Source organism: Corvus brachyrhynchos, unplaced genomic scaffold, assembly GCF_000691975.1.
Source record: "Corvus brachyrhynchos isolate BGI_N302 unplaced genomic scaffold, ASM69197v1 scaffold175, whole genome shotgun sequence".
Lineage (NCBI taxonomy): Eukaryota > Metazoa > Chordata > Aves > Passeriformes > Corvidae > Corvus > Corvus brachyrhynchos.
Window position 1 is genome coordinate 1893171 of NW_008238448.1, and position 23165 is coordinate 1916335.

Sequence of the window (23165 nt, forward strand, 5' to 3'; positions counted from 1 at the left end):
GGGCGGGACGAGCGGCCAGCGCGACCCCCGCCCTTCCCAGGGTTTCTTATTTTTTAAAGGTTTGTTCAAGTGCAGCGCTCACGGGACTTCAGCCTGTCGTTAAAAAGACATTACCGATTTGTGTAAATACTTTATAACTGCATGCGGCCGTGGTATCTTTTCCTTGGAACATAGGGAAGACTGCAGCTTTCCCTTTGTATTTAATTTCTGCTTAACAGCCCAAGAAGCTTTTGTTTTTATTCTTTTTCCCTTTAATGTTTCAATGAGAAAGTTTGGCCGTATCTGTGAGAAATTTTTGCCATATATTGTGAAGTAAAACAATGCCCAAACTTTATGATGGCATTTATTCCATACTATAGTCTGTTTCAGACTTCTAAAACTGCTCAGTGCCAGCCTGGGAGTGGCAGCAGTGAGTGTAATGCAAAGCATGTCAGCTTTTTTCAGGCTTTGCTGAGTTACCCTAATTATCTTTTCCTCTCTTCGCCTATTGTCATTTGCATTTTTTGAACTAAACAAACTATTAATGTTAGGAATATCCTAGGCTCAGCTGAGAGCAGTTACTCTCTTCAAAAAAAGTAAAAAAAAAAAAAATTTGTATCTCTATGCAGGAGAGGTTTTTGGTGTTCTTTGTCTTTTGGGGTTTTTGGTTGGTTGGTAGATTTTTTTTTTTTTTAACTCTAGGATGATTTTAGCTACTTTCAAAGTGTTTCACTAGACTTTGTTGAACTGTCTTGTACAGGTGGCCCAGACAAATGCTCTCATCTTCTGGACTGTGTCGATTTGGAAGCAGAATTGACTGCTGCTGGGGCTGGGCCCGAGTGTCCTGGGGACAGTGCCAGCGTGAGTATCACTGCTGCTGGGGCTTCTACTCACTTGTAGAGAAGGCTTGTACACGCCTAGTCACGTTTTTTGTGTCTTCACACACATCCTTACAATGTAGGGCCTAGGCTTTTGCACGTGTGAACCTGACTGACTTAGAAGGATGCTGTCACGTTAAAATTCTGTCTGTTTTTAACAGGATTGAAAAGGGGTAGGGTAAAATGGAGTTGAGGCAATGAGAATTTGGAAATTTTGGTTTGGTTTCTGCTTCGTCTCATGCTCTGATCTGATAACATGATGTAACTACACTGAGTCATGTTACAGGTACTGCAGGGCATTAATATTTGCATCCAAGAAGGAAACCCAAATTATTTGTATTTCGCTTAGAAAATTGATGGAAATGTTCCAATTAGCATTAAGTTCAAGTATTCTTTCAGTAACCCCAAACTAAGGGAATAAATCTGCCTGACAGCATCCTTTTATCGGGTCACATGTGAAGAGAAACATCTCTGAGATTCTCACATCTATCTAGAATCTTTAATGTGACTGCACGATAAGCAACTAGATAAGTCTTCATCATTAACTACACCTTCAATAGGTATTGTGGAGGCAGCTAGTACTGTGTAGAAGTTAAAATTGTTAGGAGTGTTGTAGAGACCTCAGCTTGTTAAAATTACAGCCTTTGATACTGGGGATGCTTGCTCATGTATTTAACACTCATACATGAGGGACATCCTGAAGTTTTTGCAAGAGCAAGCCTATAAACACTGGTCCTTAGTTTTTGGGGTTTTTTTAAAATTTAGATACAAACATATGTAGACAAGATCATTTTCTGCCAAGTCATTTTCAAAGTAAATCCCTGTTAAATGCTGTAAGTTTCACAGTCTGCAGGGCAGTGACTGTAGGTGGCAAGTATTTGGCAAAAGATAGGAAAAGCCTTGGAAATGCAACTCTCAGCAAAGGTTTTGTTCAAATTTGTAAACATCAAGATTGGTTTCTCTCTTCCCAAATATGTTAGAAGCCCGCAGTGTTTAATAGATATATAAGATGACTAGTAAAATGCTATGGAAAGTACTTCTGGAATACAACATGTCTCATTCTGTTTCTTTGATGCAGAGTTCTCAGGCTGATACCTCCCAGGCCATACCATGAATAATTTTGATTTTTAGGGCTCTAATTGGTAACAAGTATTCATGCCTTTCCTTAGTGTGAATATTTATGAAGAAGGAAGGAGAATATGTAGTAGATTGATTGAGGCTACTCCAGAGGCAATAGGATCTATGTTCACCTTTCATGATGCAGTTTTATTTGAAAAATCATTGTGTGTTTAAAACTTTGAGTCTATGAAGGCTTAACTGGCAAATATCAATAATTTGCATTGTTTAAAAAAAAACAAACCAAAACCAAAAGAGTCCAGACTACTGTGTCACTGTGGCCCTTTTCTTAGACAAGTTGTCTCCCATGTTGTGACCATAAATTACAGCTCATGTTTAGGTGGAAGTCAATTTCTCATTATTACCAAATCTGATTTGTGGTTGCATTTTTATGATCTTGGGAGACAGGAATAACATAAAGTGATACTATCAAAAGATTCATAATTAAAAATTGAAACTGAGACAAAAGTAATAATACACAGAAAGTATATTTTATTTTTTGTTCTTTGAATTTTGTCAGTGGGGTAATTTTAGTGTTAGCTTTTCCAGATACTATAAATGCTTTTTTTTTCCTTAAGGCTAAAGGTAGGTGAATTCTCACCTCCTTCCACTGCATTTTAGTACATTATTCACAAATTAGTCTCCATGCATATTTAGAAGGCATGTTGATAGGTATTTTCTGTGGTCATCCCCAGTAATTGGGACCAGACTTTCAAAGGAATACAATTATCATTTAGTTGCCAAAAGGCATTTTTCCCCCCTTTTTTTCTTTGTATACTGATAATTTTTGAATTGGTGGTTCAGAAGAATCTCAGATGTTTGGGTGAAAATTCTACTAAAACCATCAGAAGCTCCTTCTTTATTTTAGACGGGAGACAAATTATTGGCAAAATAAACCAAGAAAATCTGCCCCAGTTGCGGGTGGTGAAAATTCCAGACATATCACAAAGCAGGAGATTACGCTAAATGAAAGTGAATCTTTTTAGTGCTTGCAGCCAAATAGAAAATCTGTAGTCAGCTCTCCACCTTGGGAATGTGGCACCCAGTATGAAGGATTAACCTGGCACAGAAGGCAACATTCCTGGCCTCAAAGGAAAACTTGGGTATTTTACTGTACAAAGGAATATAGCTGAAAATTTTCCAAAAAGCCAAGTGCATGATTACTTCTTCTGCTTTCTCTCTGGTCAAAGGTAGAGCTCTTATCCCTGTCCCCAAAATGAGTGGCATAAAGAGATGTCAGGCTTTCTCAACTAGAAAACACCATTTTCTGTGTGTTTTTAGTATAAGTTGTACTTGTACAAGGAAAACAAGTATAGAGTCAGGCTTAAAAATTAGTAGTGAGACTCAATTTGTAAATGTCTCCAAAAAAGAAGATTCAAATATTGAGGCAATAATGCTGAGCTCTTTATTAGTGAGTTGTAACTGCTGTTTTTCAAACCAGTTTGAGCCATCCTGGATATGCCTGCAACTGCTACAGCACCTTTGGACTCTCACCTGCTTACTCATGCGTAATTTACCATGCGGGCACTAATTATCTCTGAATTTATCCTTCTGACAACAAATATAAGGTGAGAGCCTTGCTGGAGCCAGAGTGGAGCAGGCACATAGATCCATGGCAGGGTGGTCCCAGTTTGCACCTGAACTGCGATGAGGCAAGGGCAAGCGGTTGCTAACATACCTGGATATGTTTTCTGCCGTCCAGCTGAGCTGCTCCACCAAGCATATGTGGTCATGCCCTCTGCCACAGAGAAAAAAATGTGTTTGTTTAAACCAACTGTGTGATTTAAGGTAATGGTTTAATTGTGACAAATGCTTAAGCCTGGATATGTCAGCTCTAACACAGGAGGAGTGTGGCGCAGCTGACAAGTGTCATGAGGGCCTTAAGCCTTGGTAACTCCGTGCTCCTGATCTTCCATCCATAATCCATCCATACAGCTGCATATGGAAACTGAACTGTGTTAGCTAAACTTGGTTTTGTGAAGTGTGTAGTTATTCCTTTTATGTCCCTTTGACTGGCAAAGGAGTGCATGTGGAGCACAACCACGCTTAATGCTGCTTAGCAACGCCAGTCAGCATAACTCAGCTGTCTTCTGCTCTTATAAATATGTAAGAAGAAGTTGAAATAGGGTCCTCCTTTAATTTACACTCTTTCTTTACAACATCCTCTGTCTCCTCTTCACACCAATCAAGACTTGTGCATGTAGGTCTGATCTGTCTGTAAACTTCTGTCCAGAACCTGTCAGTGTCAGCTGTAACATCTCAGCCAGTAGGAATATTCACTCTGCAGTGACATGAAATTCCCTTTCCAAATGCCCTTTCCAATTCCAGAAAATGCACTTAGAAGGTGTCCTTCCGGCCGAAATAATCAAGAACTTTGAAAGAGGTTGGTTTTTTTCTTTTTCTTTTTTGCAGGTTTTGAACACTCAAGTGAGATCCATGTTTAGGCAACTAGATGCATTTTGAGATTGATAAAAATATAGGCCTATTTTCAAAGGGGCCGAACAAATGTAACTCAAATTTGTTGGCATTTCTTAGTCCTTGTAAATTGAAAATCCATCCACACTTGTTTAGTGGCTTAGATTTAGAACTGTGCATGTCTTCCATCATTAACATAACTAAGTAGATTTTCTTACATTTTGATTTGGTTTGTAAACCGGGTTCATTAGTTAAACCTAGTGTGTAGAAAGGCTAATTTGGAAGCAGCGGAAGTGTTGTTTAAACACCAACTATTAGCTCCCGTGGAGTGTCCTCATCATTGATAGAGTGATCCTTTATACTGATGGACTCACAGCATCAATGCACTAAAGTTAGATATTAAATATCCCACCTGGAATTAGTCCAAAAATCCTATGTTGTTGCCCAGCCTGCAGGATTTACTCACACTTTAATTAGTAGGAGTGGGAGTAATAGCTGTAAGTGGGAGTAATCACACAAAAGCCTACCTCTGTGAAAGATGGTATGTTGATAAAGTACCTGATTAAATATGTGTAAAAATAGGGTTGTTGTTGTCTTGCTTTATGTCTTACTGTTGTGCACACAGCTCAGCTATAACCCAGAGCAAAAGTAAGGGTAGAAAGTGTTTCTTCTGGGTTTCTTTTCTCAGAGTAGGGGAGGTGACTTCCTGTGACAGAGTGTTTTTGGTGAAAGCAGATATAAGTAGTGCATTTTTAATCTCTAAATACTTTTGCATTGTAAGGCAACTGCATCTGAGGTACTGAATGTGTTGTCCTAACCCAGAACCCATTCAATGGGCTTTTAAAGGACACAGGGAAAATCAAGTTGGGACATGAGTCCTTGAACTCATCGTGCACAAATGCAACAAATAATTCCTTGTGGGTATTTTTGCCACTCCTCTATCCAGGTTCCCTCAAAATTATTCTTGAAACTAATGGTCTGTCTGCCTCTTTTTTAGCCAGCTTACAAATATCTCTGTAGTTCTTTCAAAAGCTATAAAAATGGTTTCCACATGTTTGTGCCTTTCATGAACAAAATACACCTGCTTTGAACCTGGCTGTGTGTCTGTTTGTAATTGATTTGTACACCAGTTATATGTAGTCAAGATACACTACAGATGTAAAGATTGCTTCGACATTTTAGCTGCAGTTTAACAGTCAAAAACTGTAGAAAGAGATAATACTTTAACATAGATTCAAAAGGTTAAGCAGGATTTTTAAAAGAAAAGCAACATGAAGTGGCTTGAATTCTCATTCTGTGTTACGGTTTGGACAACTCCTTTGCTAGAGGTGATGGCAAAAATGGTTCCTTTTGTTGTGTTGACATAGGTACAGAATAGAATGTTGGATCTGCAGCTGCTATAAACAAATGCAGGTCTATTATCTGGTCCTCTGCTGACTGGAGTCTGTGTGGCTGTTGGAGTCAGCAGATTTTGTCTGATGGATGGAAATTTTGACCAACGGAAGATGCTTAACAGGAATAAAATTTCACTGAACGTGGGTTTGTTAAGCAGTGATATTTGATTACTTCACCCATTTCTGTGTGTAATTCTCCTTAAACAATAAGAAAGTCTATGAAGTCTGTCTCAAGAAGTGGTGAAGATGAGTGTGCTCTTTCAGAGAGTCCATCTGTTGTGACTCCATCTGGTTATCTCCCTGTGCTGAGGTTTGAGTGTTTTACCTAGGAGGCAAATCCAGAATAGGTCAACAAAGTCGTTTCCCATCACCTTGCACTAAACCCCTGACAGTTGGCTAAAAAGCCTAGGGACAGAACAGTCAAGAAGGTATAAAGTCAAACCATCAATTTACACCTCCACTTAGCTTTGCATCATTATAAAAGTGTTAATTGAAGGATGTCAGGCTAGTGTTTAGATTTAGCCAAACCTAGTAGAAAGCATATGATTTCAGGAAGTTCTAAAGAGGACTTGTGAGAGAGAAGAACTTGTACAAGTCAATGTATAGCAGATGCAGGCATAACTGAGTGCTTTGCTGGGAGCTGTGCATGCTGCTGCCTTCTCTCGGTGCTTGGGAAGGCTCTTGCAGTGTCTGTGCTGCTGCTCCTGTCCTAATGATCTCAAAGGCTGTGCACCCGTACTGTGCAATCTCTGCACAGAGGTGTGAGGTGGTGGGAGGGGGAGGAAGTGGTGGCTGCGCTCTCATTGATGCATAGAGGGAGATTTTGTATAGCTAACACAAAAGTTGATGGGAGTTTACCCATATAAATCATCTGAGACATCAATGGGAGAGGAGGCCATGGGCTGCTTAGGGCTTCTGTTTCTTGCACATAACATTGCTTTCAGTGGAAATGGCAATTCTGTATAGTCCACGATGCACAAAAATAAAACCATGATTGTGTCAAAAATGAGCTGTGAAAATACTGGTTTCTAGGAGGCTGATCCATTAGGAGAAACATCCTTAAAGTCTGTAAGAGTTTTGCTGCTGAATTTGTGGTTGCAAGATCACAGTCTGAATTAATGCACTGTGTTGGCAATGTTTAAAAAATACTGATATGAAGCACATCTGCTTCTTATAAAATGACTGGTATTTTTGTGCATCCTTGGTACTTTTCAAAGAAAAGGCATTTTATACAGAATTGCAACACTGCTTTACACTGCTATGCAAGAATAAAAATGAGGTTTTGCTATTTTTATTCAGGTTTTTTTTTCCAGTTTAGAACCTTTATGCCTTTAAAGCATGACTTCACTGTGTTAAAGATACAGTATCCTTTTCCATTTCTCTGCTGCATTCCTCATGCACTTTGTATGCAGATTAGTAGTTTTGCAGCCCACTTTTTCATAAGGAATTGTCATCAGTAACATGATTTGACCAATTACAGCTGTAGTGTATTTGTAATTGCATCTTCTCTCAAAGCCCAGGAACAACCTGAGGAGCTTCCTTCCACTGTAAAAAAAGCTAAGGGACTTCCTAGTTAAAACTAATTTAAATTAGTATAAGTTGCAATCACAGAAAACCCTTGTCAGTCACACGCTACTTAAAGTACAAAGAGCTGCTGTTGCTTAAGTCCCAGCCTGCTGTCATAAGGATGTGTAGCCTAACAAGCCATGCTGCTAACATTAAATTTATTGGCAAATGAATTGATTTCAAATAGCCTGAAACATATATCAATGTTTTCATTTTATTTACGTTTTGTAGCCTATCTTGTTTCATGTGGTAGCAAGCGCTGAGAAGGTTTCTAAGTATTACTTTGAATTTAGATGACATTAAATTTTTAAACATTATAAAAATGACCAGTAAATTTGTAATTCAACATGTCTATTGGTTGCAGATGTTCAGATACATATAAATGGGTGTAATTTTAATTGCTCTCAAATAAGCATCCAAATGCTGAGCCTTTATGTTTGAGCTGTGGAGATGCAGCATTAAATTAAAAATATGTACCCATTACTTTATACTTAAAGGATACTGTGTCTTTAAGAAAAGTATTTGTGTTCTGTTGATGGAAACAGTGAACCTGAATGGTGAAATGTAAGAATTTTTACAACTACTTTCTATATGAAACATGGCAAAGTGTAGTTCCTTAGTTGATTGAATAAGAATAGCATCACGTCATTATATTTAATTACTCTTATTTATCAGAATGTATTTGTTAAATCTCATAATGAAATACTGATGTAAAGTATTTCCATTTCTAAATGTGTACCAGAATTTTTTTTGTTTCAGAAAAGCTCTGAATGTTGAATGTATGTAATTCTCCAGGAATGTAACAAGTTGATAAAAACCACAGCCAAGTCCATCCTCCTTACAGAGAAAAAAAAAAGCTGGAATTTCTCTTTTGGATATTTGTTTTGCAGCGTTCTACGTCTTAAGGCAGAGAATAGCCAGCCTAAGGTGCCAGCCCAAAGGTTAGCTGAACATATTTCTTGAAATAATTTTGGCACGGTTATGACTTGGAGTTATGGCCTTGAAGTCATAAGTTTACATAAAAATTATAATATGTGACAAGAAGATATAGATGTTTTTAGTTTTTTTCATTTTTTTTAACGTTTGATTTGGGGAAGATGAGGGGGGAAAGAAATTAACAGGGCTCTTTTATCCCAGATGCCTATACAATGATGTACTTATTTTCTAAAATACAACACTTTCCCCTTTTCACTCCTTTTCTTTACTTTACCCTCAAGCCCTGTGCAATATTTTTTCCCATTCTGCAAATTGTTTGTACTCCCAGCAATGTATTTACAAGCTGTCAGACTTAGGAGGCCTAATTTGCTTTCATGGTATTGAATCACATGCAGTGGGGGTTTAGTTTGGGATGGCAGAGGCACTTATTGCCCCCCACTGCCTGCTTTGCACTTCCACTACAGGTTGTCCTTCCCAAAACAGGAAAACTCTACAGCCCCTGGTCTCCAGCAGTGTAGAACCTGGCATGTTAGAGCAAAATGAAATCAGCATAGTTTACTTTGGTACCCAGGGCTGTAGGCTGCTGCCGCTTAGGAATTGATGTGTCTTACTGCATATCCCTGTGGCAGAGGGACTGTCTCAGACAGGGAGGAGGAGAGCACTCAGCCATTCATCTGGCTGTGAAAGTCAGCTTTGTTGCTGTGATCCAGAAGTTACTCTGCTGAAGCCAGTGTATGTTTTATATTCGAATAAACAAAATATCGGTAGGGCCCAGTTTTGTCTTCTGTCACCACACAGAGACACTCATGCTATCCTGTTTCTACCTGGTCGAATTCAGTAGACACATAGAACGACTCAGGTAATAAACAGACATTTGAGATGATAAAGTACCATTTTTTAAACAATTACAGTAAACCACTTGAAATGCAAACACAAAGATTTGTAAAGCATGAAGTATTTCTTGCTTTTCTAATTTTGCATGTGTTAGTTCTCGTTTTTGGCGATTTTTAAAAAACAGTATTTAAGTGTATAAGCATTAGATTAACTTCTACTGACTTCATTAAATCCTATTGGTTTCAGTGCTACCCATGCTTAAGTTATACATGTGGTTTAGTGCTTTTCTGAATAGTAAGGCATTCATAAATCAGGGTCTGGATTTGTCTGTGTGGTTTAGAAACATGTTTGGCAGCAGACATAGCCAAGCCAAGAACTGACTGCAGTGAATAGCCCACACCGGTTGCAGTTTGTCGTGTTAATGTGCTGTTACCAGAATCATATGTGCAAACTGAGTAACTGATTTACCCAGGCAAGTGTTGGAGTTGTGCATAAAACATTAGGAGCCTCTTACTTAATGGAATGTATGTTTCAGATGGAAGCATAAGGATGCATTTTGACAGCATGAATGTCACAAGGGCAAGTAATTTGAGAAAAAATGTTCAGCATTAGATACTGCCATTTTGTCTGATGTTATTATTAGTTTCTAATTACGGAAGTTGGTCAAGGACATTTGTTATCTTCCAAGAAAAATAGAGTAAGGAATTGTGCAGATGGAATTACCTGAAAATTAATACCCAGTTGCCCTAGTCAGGCTTATTAATCTCTGCAGAGATATATGCTGTGACTACTAATACACTTACTTGGGAAGCAAAGTCACTTTTTCAGAAATAATTCTCTAATGTGAGTTATGGGTATGAGCTGTTTTTACCACCTTCTAGTAACTTTGAGGTGGGATAAGCTTTATGTGTTCTCTTGCAGTTGTGAGTAGTTGAAGTATGTAGTTGAACAAAAAAGAAATATGCAACTCTGAAAGATCTACAGTGATTTATTTTACAAATTAGCTTGTACCTTTGGGATCCTAGATCAAAATTACTGTGAATAAGGCAGTTTCATTTTCCTGAGCATGTTTATGCGACTGCATAATTTACAAAGAATTGCAGGAAGTAAACAGAAAAAGAGAGATATGAGCTGCAGCTGACTCTGAGGGAGAGAAGTATTATGGAACTTCGTGTTGTGGTCTGTGAGCACCACAGGAGAAAGGCAGCCAGGTTCAGGTGAAGGAGGCAGCATAGAGGAAAGCCTCTTTCACCAACATGCAAGTCTTGTTAGAAAGTCAGCACTGGGAGAATGTAAGAAACAATCTGAAGATGGGAAATCTGTTCTGCAGCCAGCAGTGTAAGAGGATCCAATAAAGGTTTGTGAAGCTGAATACATTATGTAATAATTTCTGGGCTGCTGTGCAGATTACTTGCTGTGCCTGAGCAAATTGAATTTTAAGGAGCTGGGGTCTGGAGTCAGAATAAGTAGAGGGCTATAGATTACTTGGGAAGAGAGGGCAGAAGCAAGGCGGTTGAGGCAGATGGTTAGTATAGTTTGTTTCAGATGCAGGTATTCCTGTGCATAATTTTAAACTTCAGGGAGATGAAAAAAAAGTTCAGAAATTAGGAGGCAAAGCAGAGAAGAAGAATGTAAGAATTATACTCAGTCCTGTTTTAATGAAAAGCTTAGCTAGGAGTGTTGGAAAACCAAAGAGAATTTAAGTGGCTGGAGATCTATTAAGAAAACTCAGGGATTTCCATTGTTGGCCACAAATGAAGAGGAATTAGTAAGGTAGGAACCAGGCAGTGCAATCATATGGTTAGGACTCCACCAAATAGTGTTTGGTAGTCAGTAAATAAATAATTAATGCTAAAATTCTAGAAGAGAAGGAATGGAGGGGACGATATGTGGTAGTCACCCATGCCCTCAAAAGTGGGCAGCTTGGTGCAGAGCTGACCAAGTCTGAGGGGTACTTCCAAAGCAGTTCTGAGGGAACTGAGTGCAGTGAGAAAATACAGATGAAATTCAAAAAAACCCCAGCATTATAGACCCATAATGAATTTGTTGAATGTGTTTTTCACTTGTTGTATTTATTCAACAATTAAAAAATAATAATTCAGAATGATTGAGTCATTCTCGGATACCACCAACAGCAAGCAGTGGCTGGGAGTATTGGTGGCTTCTGGCTTTTGCATAAGCGTAACACATGCTAACAGCATGTGCATTTCACCAGAAATTCTTTCTTCCACGCTTCCACACTTGAAAAAAAGAAAAAACCAACAACCAATCATAAACCCAAACCACCTGTTCACATTTCAACTCCTTGTGTTATTTTTACAGGAAGTTTAATTTGTCCTGAAGTTTAAGTGAAACTTGAAGTGTGGTATTTGTGACCTTATTTTGGAGGAAAAAGGTAGTTCTTTCCAGCCGTGAAAATAGGTAGTCGGTTAGATTTATGGCTAAATAAAAGGCTCCAGGATACCTCCTTGGGAACTGAGACAGAACAAATCTTCACATCTGACCCAAAAAAACCCCTTTTGAAATGACCCAGCTGAAATGAATAATCATGAGACCAGGTTTTTTTTGCTGATTATCTCTTGAATGAATTGGTCAATAAAGTGAAAAGGAAAGTTTAGTTATAGTTTATTCTATGGCACAGATAAAAAAGCAAGACTTGACTAAAGATGAAAATTGCTGTGCTTAGGATTATTGTTCTGTCTATCTCAGTCCACATTCTTATCCAATGGGAGTGCAGTTTAACAGCTTTCAGAGAGGAATCCTTGGAGAAGTGGTAGGTCTGTTCTGATACTGATTCAACAGTAAATTAGCAGTCTTATTTTGAGTGGCACTTGTCTATGCAAGTATAATTTTAACTTCTGTTTACAACAGTTACTATTATAAAGAGTAGAAAGTTTTTACTGATTTTTGGCAGCCTTTTTCAGACTTCTGGATTTCAGTGCCCTATTTGCTTAAGAGAGTGACTTTCTCAGTCTGATGTAACTCTTCTGTCTGCATTTCCTTCTTCCCTAGTAGGGAAGCAAGTGTTAACGTAACAGGCTGAAATCCATGGACATGGGTTATTTCAGTCATATGTGGGTCACTTGGAAGGAAATGATGGTTTATTGGTTGTGGAGGAGTTTTTTAATTGTCAAGATGCAAAAAATAGTAACTGGGAGACTTTTTTTTCCTCCATTACTTGTGAGTCTACTTGTTTTCAAAGAAGTGGAGAAACTCCATGTGTCTGTGTGTGAGGAGAGTGACTAAGTATTCTGTTCTGTTGTATCTGGAACTTTGCAAGAAAACAAGTGGAGTGGAGAATTAAAACACCCAGTCACATCAGCACATGTAGTGAATGCTCAGACTCATACCATACAGCTGAAATAGTTGTCTGCTATTAAAAGAAATGCTGAAAGTCTGGCTTAAGCTTATTTTTGTACCTGGGTCTGGTTGTTGCCAGTGTTCAAATAGAGTTTCCTGGCAGTCAGTGAGTGGATCTGCTGCCATGCAGGGGCAGCTTCTCCTTTGGATAAGGGTTTTCAGGCTGGAGATGGCAGAGCTGGAGCTGACCCACTGCTCTGGGCCTGGTCACTCTGGTAGGGGTCAGTGGGGACCCCAGCCAGGCATGTAGACTTGGCTGAATCATCTGATTCTTTAGTCCTGAGCACCCTGCAAAGCCCCAGTAAAGTTAATCGGAAGATGTATACAAGTTTTTTCCTGAGGATGGCTTGATTCCCCATAGGAAATGCCATCAGATTTATCTGTGGTGTTGGCTGAGCTAAAGATGTTGCTAAGCCTACTGCAAAGCATTTTCCTCCTGTACATTGAAATTCTTCACTGGTAACATTGTATTGAATTTCAGCTGTGTCTAAATAAGATTCATGATGCTGAAGTAGCCCAAGTTCATAGAATATACTCTAATAAACAGGTTTTCTTCTAGAACGGTGTTTGGCAGCAAACAAAGGTTTCCAAATACCCATTTAATGTGTAAAACCTCCAACATTTTATAATTACTTTGACTTTATGGATAATGGTTTGCTAGTCATTAGGAAGCTTTCCTTGGGGAAATAGAGATTCTTGAGCTGCAGGCTGTGAGGGGCTGAGGTCTTTAACTGAGACTTCTAAAAAAGAAAAGAGACATGTCTGTCATGTGATTTAAATGCATTTCTTAATTCTATCTTGAGATTAGAAGGTAGACTAGATCAGCAGTTACCCACTTGTATGTCAAACAAGACATTAAGTCCTGCATGGTATAAAGCTACATTTGTTAGGGTGTGTTGGACTAGATAAACTCTTGGAGAACTCATAGATCAGATTTCTTGATGTAATAACAGGGCCTATGTTGCATGTTTTGTATCTGTAGAAGTTGTATAGTATATGTTTTAAACAAATACTAATACATAATTTTGTTCAGTATGGTATCTGACCTACTTGGTTAACTGCGAGAATTAAACAAACCATCTGATTCCCAACACAAATGTGCTTGACCTTTTGAATTAGAGGAGCATTTAACTTATAAATGAAATGAAAATCTCATTTCCTTACTGAATTTTACGAGTCTTTTTGTCTTCAAGTATGAGATTCTTTTTTTTTCTCTGAGCAGCTAATAATATACAATCTCTGCAATTGAGGGAGGGACCAAGGCTTTAAAAAACTCAGCTAAACTAAAATTGCCGCAGGTTCAGCTACTGAGCTGTTACACTTTACACCAAAGTGATCCCATGGTACTTCAGGTTTCTTAAAAAGAACTGATTTAAATAAGTGTATCCCACTTCACAATATGGATCTTCTCTAAAGGGCAGTTGAAAATTCATAGAAGTTTTCAAAAACATATTTATAGTAATTTCTTTTTCTCTACTGTACTTAGATCCCAACTTTTCTTTTTGCCTAATGACTTTAAAGTCATGAAGTTGGTCTTCACAGTTTTCATTTTGCCACCATCACCTCTAATTAGACCTGGGTCTGTGATGTCAGGAAGATAATCTCAGCATCTAAATGAACTCTTAAGCAAAAACTTTTTCTTCTGTTTATGACCACAGTGATTAAAAAGCAGTAATTGTTTCCAAATACAATGTTCTAGAAGTGTCTCATGATCTATCAGTTGCTCTTCAGTCAGATCTGTCTATTACCCAAGGGCACACTTTCTGACACATAACCTTTTAGTAGTCTGAGAAGCTCCTGTCCCTTACACTTCCATTGAGACGTGTTTCTGAACCTGAATCCCATTTCTTTGTTTCCAGACAGTGTTTGTTGTGGGGGAAAAAAAAAAAATCTTGTATTTCTGTTGCCTTTTAAGATACTCCTTAACAAGTGTTTGTAAAGAGACTTCCCCATCGTACTAGGAAGATCCATCAGGAGCAGAGCTGTAGGCTTAAAACAGGTTTTTATGCTCTCAGGATATATCACTGATTATACATATATACTAAGCTTAAACAAGAGACATGCCTGATAGTGAAGGGCAAATGCAGTCCTAAAACTGGAGCAAACTCCTTCTATGCTAACAGTTGCTTCTCTGGATATATTTGCGGGAATTGCTGATTCTGGATGCTTTGAATCTTATGGAAAAGATTTTCAGAACATCAGAGATCTGTTTGGATAGTTCTTCCACAACCAGAACTAGTATCTTGTTTCTTTTTAAATTTTGCTTAATTCAACCCTGTTGAACAGCTTGGCTTGCATGCAAATTACATTTTTGAGTGTGTTCTGGCAGATTTCTGTTAAATTACGTCCTTAATATATCCAGTTTTATGATACAGCCCGTTGTTGTCAGATTAATATTGCATCTGGATCTAGTTAGGTACTTGCAAATTCCAAATGATACTGTTACTTTATAAAATAAACTGTAAGCTGGGGTAAATAGATAAATCCTGGTTACAGGGTATTCAAGTTATTCTACCATCTGATTTCTGTCTATTTTGTGTCTATCTTGGTTTAGCAGGGAGCTCACCATGATTGTGCATGTGCATTTTGCCATATAATGATAAACAACATCTTAGAGCATAGTAAATACTGCATTTTTCCAGTGGGTTGAAGCAGTGGGTTTAGTAATAGAAAAACATTTCTAATGCAAAAGACTTTGAAGTGCTGTTTAAAATTTTCATCTGTTAAATGTTTTTCATTTATGCAGGAAAATATTCCTGTTGGCTAATCCTACATCAGTAAAAATGTATTTGTGCATGAATTCTTACATCTCTTCAAGAGCAATGCTTTTGTTATTTGTTACTGAAGTTTTGAAAGTTTGTTTTATGAATTTTGTTTGTGTCATATTGAGAGAGGTACCAAAAACTGGCTTTATAACTATTATTTCTCTGTTTATTTTCTGTATATAACTTCTGAGTTACGGTTTGTACGTTCTGAGACTGTATCTATAGAGCAGGGTGGATAATAAATGCTTGAAATCTTCTGAGAAGTGACTTGGATGTGTGCAGTGGCAAAGCAGCATATTACAGTCAGTGTTGCTTTTTCCCTGTCCTTTCTTCCTCCAAAATGAAAGAAAAAGTAATTCCCATGCCAGAATCCAAATGCTCAAAAGGGAGAGACTCAGGCAAAACTTTGCTCAGTAAGGGGGTAGAGTGTTGCTGTGTAATCATGGAGGAAAATGGTGAATCTGTGGGACTGTGTGGTCTGTGCCACTGGCTACTGGTGACTGCACTATGGCTTTCTGTGTTGCCCAGGACATTGACGTACTCATTTTCTGCACAGCTGGGGACTATTCCAGGTTTGCCAAATGCAATGGCATCAATCATAGTACATACATCCATAGAGCAAGTGAAGGCACAGTGGCTGCTTGCTGGTTAGGTATTAAAAGGGTTTAGTATCCCACAAACAGCACCATGTATTGTTGTGCAAAAATAGACTACTAGCAGGTATCTCCCTCTTCCCACAAGTATTTGAAAGTGCACCTGATGTTTAACAGTGAAGCATATAATGTTGCTGAAGGGAGGAACATAGACAGTACTACTGTTTGTTAGGTAGTTGCTGTTTATTTTAAAGTAGAGCACTGTCAGCTGTGACTGGAGTGCAAAGATAATGAGTATTCCTCTGTTTGCAGCTATATGCCAGCCAGGGTGCAAACATGGTGAATGCATTGGGCCAAACAAGTGTAAGTGCCACCCAGGATACACTGGAAAAACCTGCAACCAAGGTAAGAAAGAATTTATTTTTGAAATTGTGGAAGTATTGTTGGTCTCTCTACCGTACCCCACCAATGCTGTGTGTGTCACCCGTGTATATAGAGTAGTGAACTCATATACCAGGTCTGCTATTGCTGCAGCAGTTCTGGTCTTGAGGCTGACATTCATAGGGAGATTGATATCTGCAGTGGGATGACATGGAGGAAAAACTGCTTTAATTCAGAAGAAATCAATGAGATTAATGTATAGTTGGTAGTTACCTGCTCTCCTTAATCTGAAACAAATTATTTAAACCTTATGGTCAGGATTGTTGTTTTTTTTAAAGTCACAATTTTCAGGTTTGAATAGTGAAATAATATTTGTTTTATTAAAAACCCCATAATTCATACATTCTTATTTTAGTGTTTCTAATCCTGAACTAACTAGGTTCCAATAAACTACTGGGTACTGAAGGGTTGGTGTAAAGATGAAGTTTCTCTGTTTCATTGTTTGGGGTTTTTTTCTCAAAATTTATGTCCAAAGCATGTAACGGTATAAAGATCATAGAGTACAAACAATTAGAGTATTGTAATATGTGATTGATCAGACTTTGATGGCTAAGATGCGTTCACATACGAAGATATCTCAATTATATCTCTTTTGCAGTTGTCTCAGCCTAAAAAATGAATGCATTTTTTGAGTGCTGAGGGAGTATAGTAGAAAAGTGTGATATTTAGAACAATTTTCTTATTCAAGAATGTAGCCTGATGTTGCTAAATTTCTTATGACATGTTTTTTAAACTGAATTATTTTCTTTAAAAACAGATATGTATTTATTTTCGGATCTACTAATCCTTCCCACACTGATGTGGAAATGTGTGTTGTGTTTTTCAGTTTTCTCAAAAGTTTCTGTCATCTCTTATATTATCCTGTCTTTTTTTTCCCCCCTTACTCTGGGCTGACATTTTAAAGGATGGGTTGTTACGATTTTATTCTACACGCATTTTAGTCAGTCTAAAACTTTTTAAGAAAACAGTGCAGTGAACTAACAGTTGTTATATGTCTGTGTGACAGTTTTTATATGTACTAATTAAAAAATATAGAAGGAATGCTTTGCAAATTGCTGGAGGCTTCAGTCTTGAAAACTGAACTATTTACTTGCCACTAAATGCTAAGGAAGGAAAAAATGTGATAAGTTATTACAGGAAGCCCGTTGGGCAGTATTGATGAAATATTCTTGCATAGTGTTGGTGACAAAGCTGCCCTGGCAGATGTACATGAGGCTTCTGAGATGCCTGCTGACTGGTGCCCCAAATGTGCACCAGTTCAGGTGGCTGCTGCTGCTCTACTACATGGTGAGACCCTTGAGCTGTTCCTGGGGTCATGGTTTGTGTTCTTGCCAGTGCTGATTCAGTGTTTGGGTGAGACTTGGAAATGCACAGTGGATGCCGAGTCTGCTTTTGCTGGGAGGAGATTCAAATGGCACAGGAAAAATTGACCTTTGTTATTATACCTTAATAGAGCACCTGTCCTGTTCAGTCAGTGGTCCATTTTCTCAATTCTGTTCTAGAATAGTAACAGAAGGAATAATGTTGGCAGAAGAAATGTTGGCAGAAGAAATGTTGGAGTTCCCCTTCAGAGATGGAAGTCTTTTCTGGGATGTCAGAGGTTCTGGGCTTTAAAGTATGCTCAGGTTCTTGGTGAAAGAGGATTTGTTCTAGGAACATAATACAGAGTTCACCACTAGAAATGCTTGTCTGCCCTTGATATAATGTATATTTATTAATTTATAAATGAAGTAATGCATATTGCCTGATTTTTATCGTGCCTTCTCCGTGCTCTGTGAAGATGTGCAGCTGTACACAAGTCCACTTGGTCAGAGCAGTGAAGCTCTTATATTCCACCCCCTGGATCATCATGCAAGAAATGTAGCATCAAGGGGTGAGGTGGTCCTGTGTTTCAGGTGTTGTGCTCCTCCTACCTGCACAGCTTCAAACAGGAGTGCAATTTCTTTTAAAGGGGTGGAGGCTGATAGACCCATCAATGGCCAGGATATGAAAGCTGACCCTGCAGTGCCATTAGCATGCAGAGCAAATAGCTGGTTGTATTTCCTTGGTGCTGCTGTGTGTCTGTGTTCTGAAAAGTTTTGACTCTCCACCATACTCACAGTTGTCCCTTGCATTTGTTTTTTTCCTCTGTTCTTTCAGAGCCTGCCTTTTTTATTTCTGAGTTCCTTTGTAAAGTGATAGTGATGGAAATAGTTTATCAGGTTAGATAAAGTCAAAACTGTGATTTACATAAAGTTGGAAGTTGTAGAAAATGAGGGTTGATAACTTCCGAATTTGGTAACTCACTACTAGTTGATTAATCAGACTAAGTTGTGAACAAAACTCTTCAGGTGATACAAATCTCTTATGAGTTTGACATGTTAGTGTGATTGCAGTTGCTGGAAATGAATGCTGATCTACTGTTTATAGTATGGTGATAACAGTTTAATTTTTGCACTTGGTTTCTGGTCCTTGGCTTTCTATTTTCAGAGTTGGGTAAATGTGGTATTGCGTATTTGACTTCAGTGTTGCCTGATCCAAGTTAGGTAACAGACAAAAAAAGGCAGAAAAAGTCCGAGTGCTGAAGTCTGCAGAAGCTAATTAAAAGAAAATAGCAGAGTGTATTGAATCTGCCTAGAAATAAGTGACCCATTGTTGGGTGTGCACTGAAGTTGGTCCAAGATCATGTGTGGTGCAACACCGCAGTCAAAGGAGTCACATCTGGGTTTGCCAGCATAACACTCTTGTCCTTTCCTTGCACTCACATTTTCATTTCATTTCTTTAGATATAAAATACTTGTACTCAGCAGCTTGTGTTTGTTATAAAGCTGCTTTCCATAGTGACCAAAATGGTCAATCTGCTTTTATGTCTCTGCTGTCTTGTGTTACTCTGAAATCAAGAATGCTGGTTTTGAATTGGCTGTGCAATTGTAGGCAATGTGGGAAATTAAATGGCTGAATGATGCAATTCTCAAACACAGGACATGAGTGGACATCCCCACGAAGAAATTAAAGGGATTTGTTAAACTTTTTAATAGTGTAGCACTTTATACTATTCTCATAGTATGTTACTAAGAGCTGTCGTATTGGTCAGTACCAGAGCTTTCATTTCTGTTCTAAGAATGCTTTGTATCAAGTGGTGGTGTAGAATTCGATCCTATAGAAGGATCCAGTATTTTAAGGCTTGTAATGTAACCTATACTCTATGCAAGGCAATAAACCGAGAACAATTCATAAATTCTTGTTTTCAGCTTTGAGTCTGTGGTCATAACTCTGGAAGTCAGTGCACGACAGTTCTTAAGTCTTCAGGAGTATCTAAACTTAGGAGCTGAAGTGCAGTGGATTTTAAGCACTAGGAGTTGACACAAGGCGCTGTCAAAATCCTGCCCTATCAACTTAATTTCAGTGTTACTTTTTTCCTTATTCTCTCCCCACTTCTAGTTAAGTGTTTTATACTTAGCTCTGTTATGCCTTTATTTTGTGAAGTGATGCTTTTTGTAGAAAAGAGGAAGAATACTAAAACACAGGTATTTTAGACTAGGAGAACTTTTTTTTCTTCTTACTTCAAAATGATTGTTGTCAGTGAACATCAGTATATTCAATACTGTGGGTTCCTTGGGGATATGTTTAGGAATTGATATCAAATGCTAACAGAGTTTTTGAATGTAGCAATGACTTTTAAAACAGATGCATTGCATGTGTAATAAATATGTTAATGCAGCTATAATGTCTGTCAGGAACTGCCTACTTGTGGTATGTTTTACAGAAAAAAGAAAAAGCAACTTTTTTTCCTGCTGCCAAGAGAAGTTTGCCTTTCAAAATGTGAGCTTATGATTGAAGATTTTTGTGTAAAGCTTTTCTTACACAAAGGTTTCCACGATGAAAACTTGTCCTTCCCCTGCAGCGTAATCATCTGCAGCATTTCCATTTGACCTAGGCATATACCTACAGTCACAACTCTTAGCAGAAGATCCTGCTTTCGCAGGAGAAAATGTGCATTCTTCTACAACTGTTTCTCTCAAACCCAGCAGGTACATTCTTGTGAACGTGGCATCAGTGCCTGTTGTGAGAAGTACGTTCTCCTTGAAACTGCTGAAACTTTCTCCGCTTCCCAAAGAGCGAGAGCTGAAAAGCGGTGCTGTCTCTGCAGCACGTGATCCACAGGAAGACTGCAGAGGTGGTCGTCACTCCTTCTTTGTCATGCACAGGTCCAGCCCTTATTTTGGCAGTCTTTCCTCACTGAAGGCCTGCTTAGGCTCGCCTGATCTTCCTCACCACTTGAGGAGAAAATACTCCCCTTCAGGTTTCCTGGAAACATCTTGTTCAGCCTTACACAGGAAGAAATGGAAAATTACATCCCTTACCACTACCCTCTTGTGGAAGAGGGGAGCAGGAAATATTCTTGTCCTTAAACATGCTGTTCTTCCCGAAATCTTGGAAAATGAAATAAGGGGAAGGGTTCTGGGAGGGTCATGTCTGCATGATGCTCGCTATTCCTTGGCCTCATGAAGACGGAAACAAAGTAGGTCAGAAGACAGCAGATTTTATGATAACATAAACACTGTTAGGAGCTCTCAGGAACAGCAGTGACATAACAGGCAACATCCTCATGGCTGAGTTTGGATTACATCAATGTTTTGTAGTCTGATACATGTATTTTCACTTGATGGCTCTGCATTTTATCAGTCAAAATGGAAGGGAATGCATTTCTCAGTTTTACAATGCCATTTAAAAGTAGTTTGCCTGAAGAGAATAAGATGAAGAATGTTACTCTCAAAAACTAAGTGATTACAGAGTTTCAGGACAAGTTTAAAATCCAAACATTAGGAACTTGTAAAACTCCAGGTGTAGTTGTCTAGAATCAATGTTTTCTCTAACTTCACTTCCATAGCGAATGTATCCTTTCTCACTCCATTTACTGCATAGACCAAGTTAAGTTTTCTGCTTTAGTTCCAAAAAGCAATCAATGGATTACTGACTTCATTTTAACCACAGTTGTATTTATCTTTCTGGTTCAGCATCTTAGCCCTGAGCCTTCACCTCTAATCCACAGAAGGCATCAGCCACCTCCCCAGCTGGCATTTTATAAGTGGCTACTGTGTGTGGGTATCTACCACATGATAGGAGCCTCGAGGCTTGTTTTTCTACTACATGGATTGAGGGACACTTGATAAGATAGTGCTTAATACTGGGAGATGGTCTTTGAAAACTTCTGGAAATAATGGTGATTCTCTGTCTGCAACAGACCTCCAGAAAGCATGGTGCAGTATTAGAGATGAGGGTTGATAACTCCGTTTTTGAAGTTCTTGCTGGCTGGATTTGTGGATAGATCTATTATTTTCATCTCTGTTGTTATCTTTGTTCATCACTATACAAATAACTAGCAATAAAAATAAGTAACAAAATATTCTGGTTTACTCAGATAAAATCAACACATATTCTTGGAAGAGAATTCTGAAGGAAGTCACTCCATCTTTACTTCTTGTTTGAAGTTCTGTCTACTAATATGGAAATTGTAGGCTGAATATTTTCAGTTCAAGTCATTAGTTCTGTATTAAATTGCAGATCTGAAATACTAGCCCTCATGGATAGTCCTTGACGAATATAGCTGATGCCAGATACTTTTTTTTAGTATTTTCTAGATAAGGAATAAATTTTCTCTGTGAGATTATTTAAAGTAGGTTAGCATCAGCTTTCCTACTGTCCTCTGCCACTAATTTTGAAGCATGATAGTGAATCCCTGAATTGCTATCAGAATTGCTGATAATGATTGCAGAGTGATGTTTGCTTTCTTTCTCCTCCTCCTCCTTCCGAATGCTGGCTGGTCCTGGACATGGCATCAACATGAACAGTGGCAAGATGTGGGCAGCCTGAGCTTGTGTGTTGCCTAATGAAACAGCTGGCTCTTCATCTAATACTAATACTGTCATTTTTTAAAAGATGCATTTGAAACCAAGCAAAATTAGCTGCTTGGCCAGAGGGATGAACAACGCTTCGTGCAGGATGTTCTGGACACTTGCTATCAGCTGAACTGCATATCAAAATCTAATTGCCATATTTTTCCTTCCTTCTCCAGCAGCTTGGACCAGTAGTTTTGCCATGCATGCCTTGTGTGTTTTCTTCTCCCACCCTCTTCCCCTGTGCCCTTCATTTCAGATCTGAATGAGTGTGGACTAAAGCCGCGGCCGTGCAAACACCGGTGTATGAATACCTACGGCAGCTACAAGTGCTACTGTCTGAACGGCTACATGCTTATGCCAGATGGAACCTGCTCAAGTACGGCCAGCCTTGCTGCTTGCTCTTTTCCAGCTTCTCAAAATCCCTGCTCGAGTTTCCCCGGGAAACTTCTGTGAAATGAAGATGAGTCCCAAAGTAAAAGATTAATCTTGCTGGAAGTTAGGCAGCTGCACAAGACGAGCTCCTTTTTTTCCTAGTTTAATTAGGCTGAAAAAAGCAAGAGCAATTGTTTTGATTGTATTAGTTTTATTAAAAATTTCCCCCAAAGCATTCTTCAAGGCTGTAAATCACTGTTAATTGGCCTTCGAGGACAAGTGCTTGCAGTTTTCATTGCAGCAAGACACCTGCAGTTCTGCTGCCTTGTGGCCTTATAATGTAAAATCTTTAACGCTGCAGATGTTGGTTGTTTGACTGGTATAAAAACTGTACTGCCATCTCTCTGGAGATCAGGTTCCTACTTGCTCCCATAAAAGCAGTTATTTTGAATGTCTGGGCAGAGAGAAGGGGAGAGAAATTACCTTTAATTAGAGATGCCCCATTTTTAAACTGGCAGTACTGTCCAGGAGAGTCTATAGTACATACTAGCCTTTATATTCTGGGGACTGCATTCTATAACACAACTTACTACAGTTGTGGTAGTTTTGTCTCTTTTTTTTTTTTTTTTTTTTTTTT

General features: G+C 38.6%; 1 protein-coding gene across 3 annotated transcripts in view; it reads left to right on the plus strand.

Annotated features, from left to right (window-relative positions):
- The first annotated feature begins 718 nt into the window (after positions 1-718).
- The window catches only part of NPNT (nephronectin), a 47226-nt gene continuing 24779 nt past the window's right edge, over positions 719-23165 (plus strand). Inside the window, exons 1-4 of one of the 3 annotated variants that reach the window (XM_008635677.2) lie at positions 719-840; positions 8239-8289; positions 16149-16241; positions 22413-22532. In XM_008635677.2, the coding sequence (XP_008633899.1) occupies positions 753-840; positions 8239-8289; positions 16149-16241; positions 22413-22532 (352 nt within the window). In that variant the 5' untranslated portion in view covers positions 719-752. The remainder of the gene's footprint in view (positions 841-8238; positions 8290-16148; positions 16242-22412; positions 22533-23165) is intronic. The other 2 variants (XM_017736752.1, XM_017736751.1) reach the window with 2 other exon arrangements.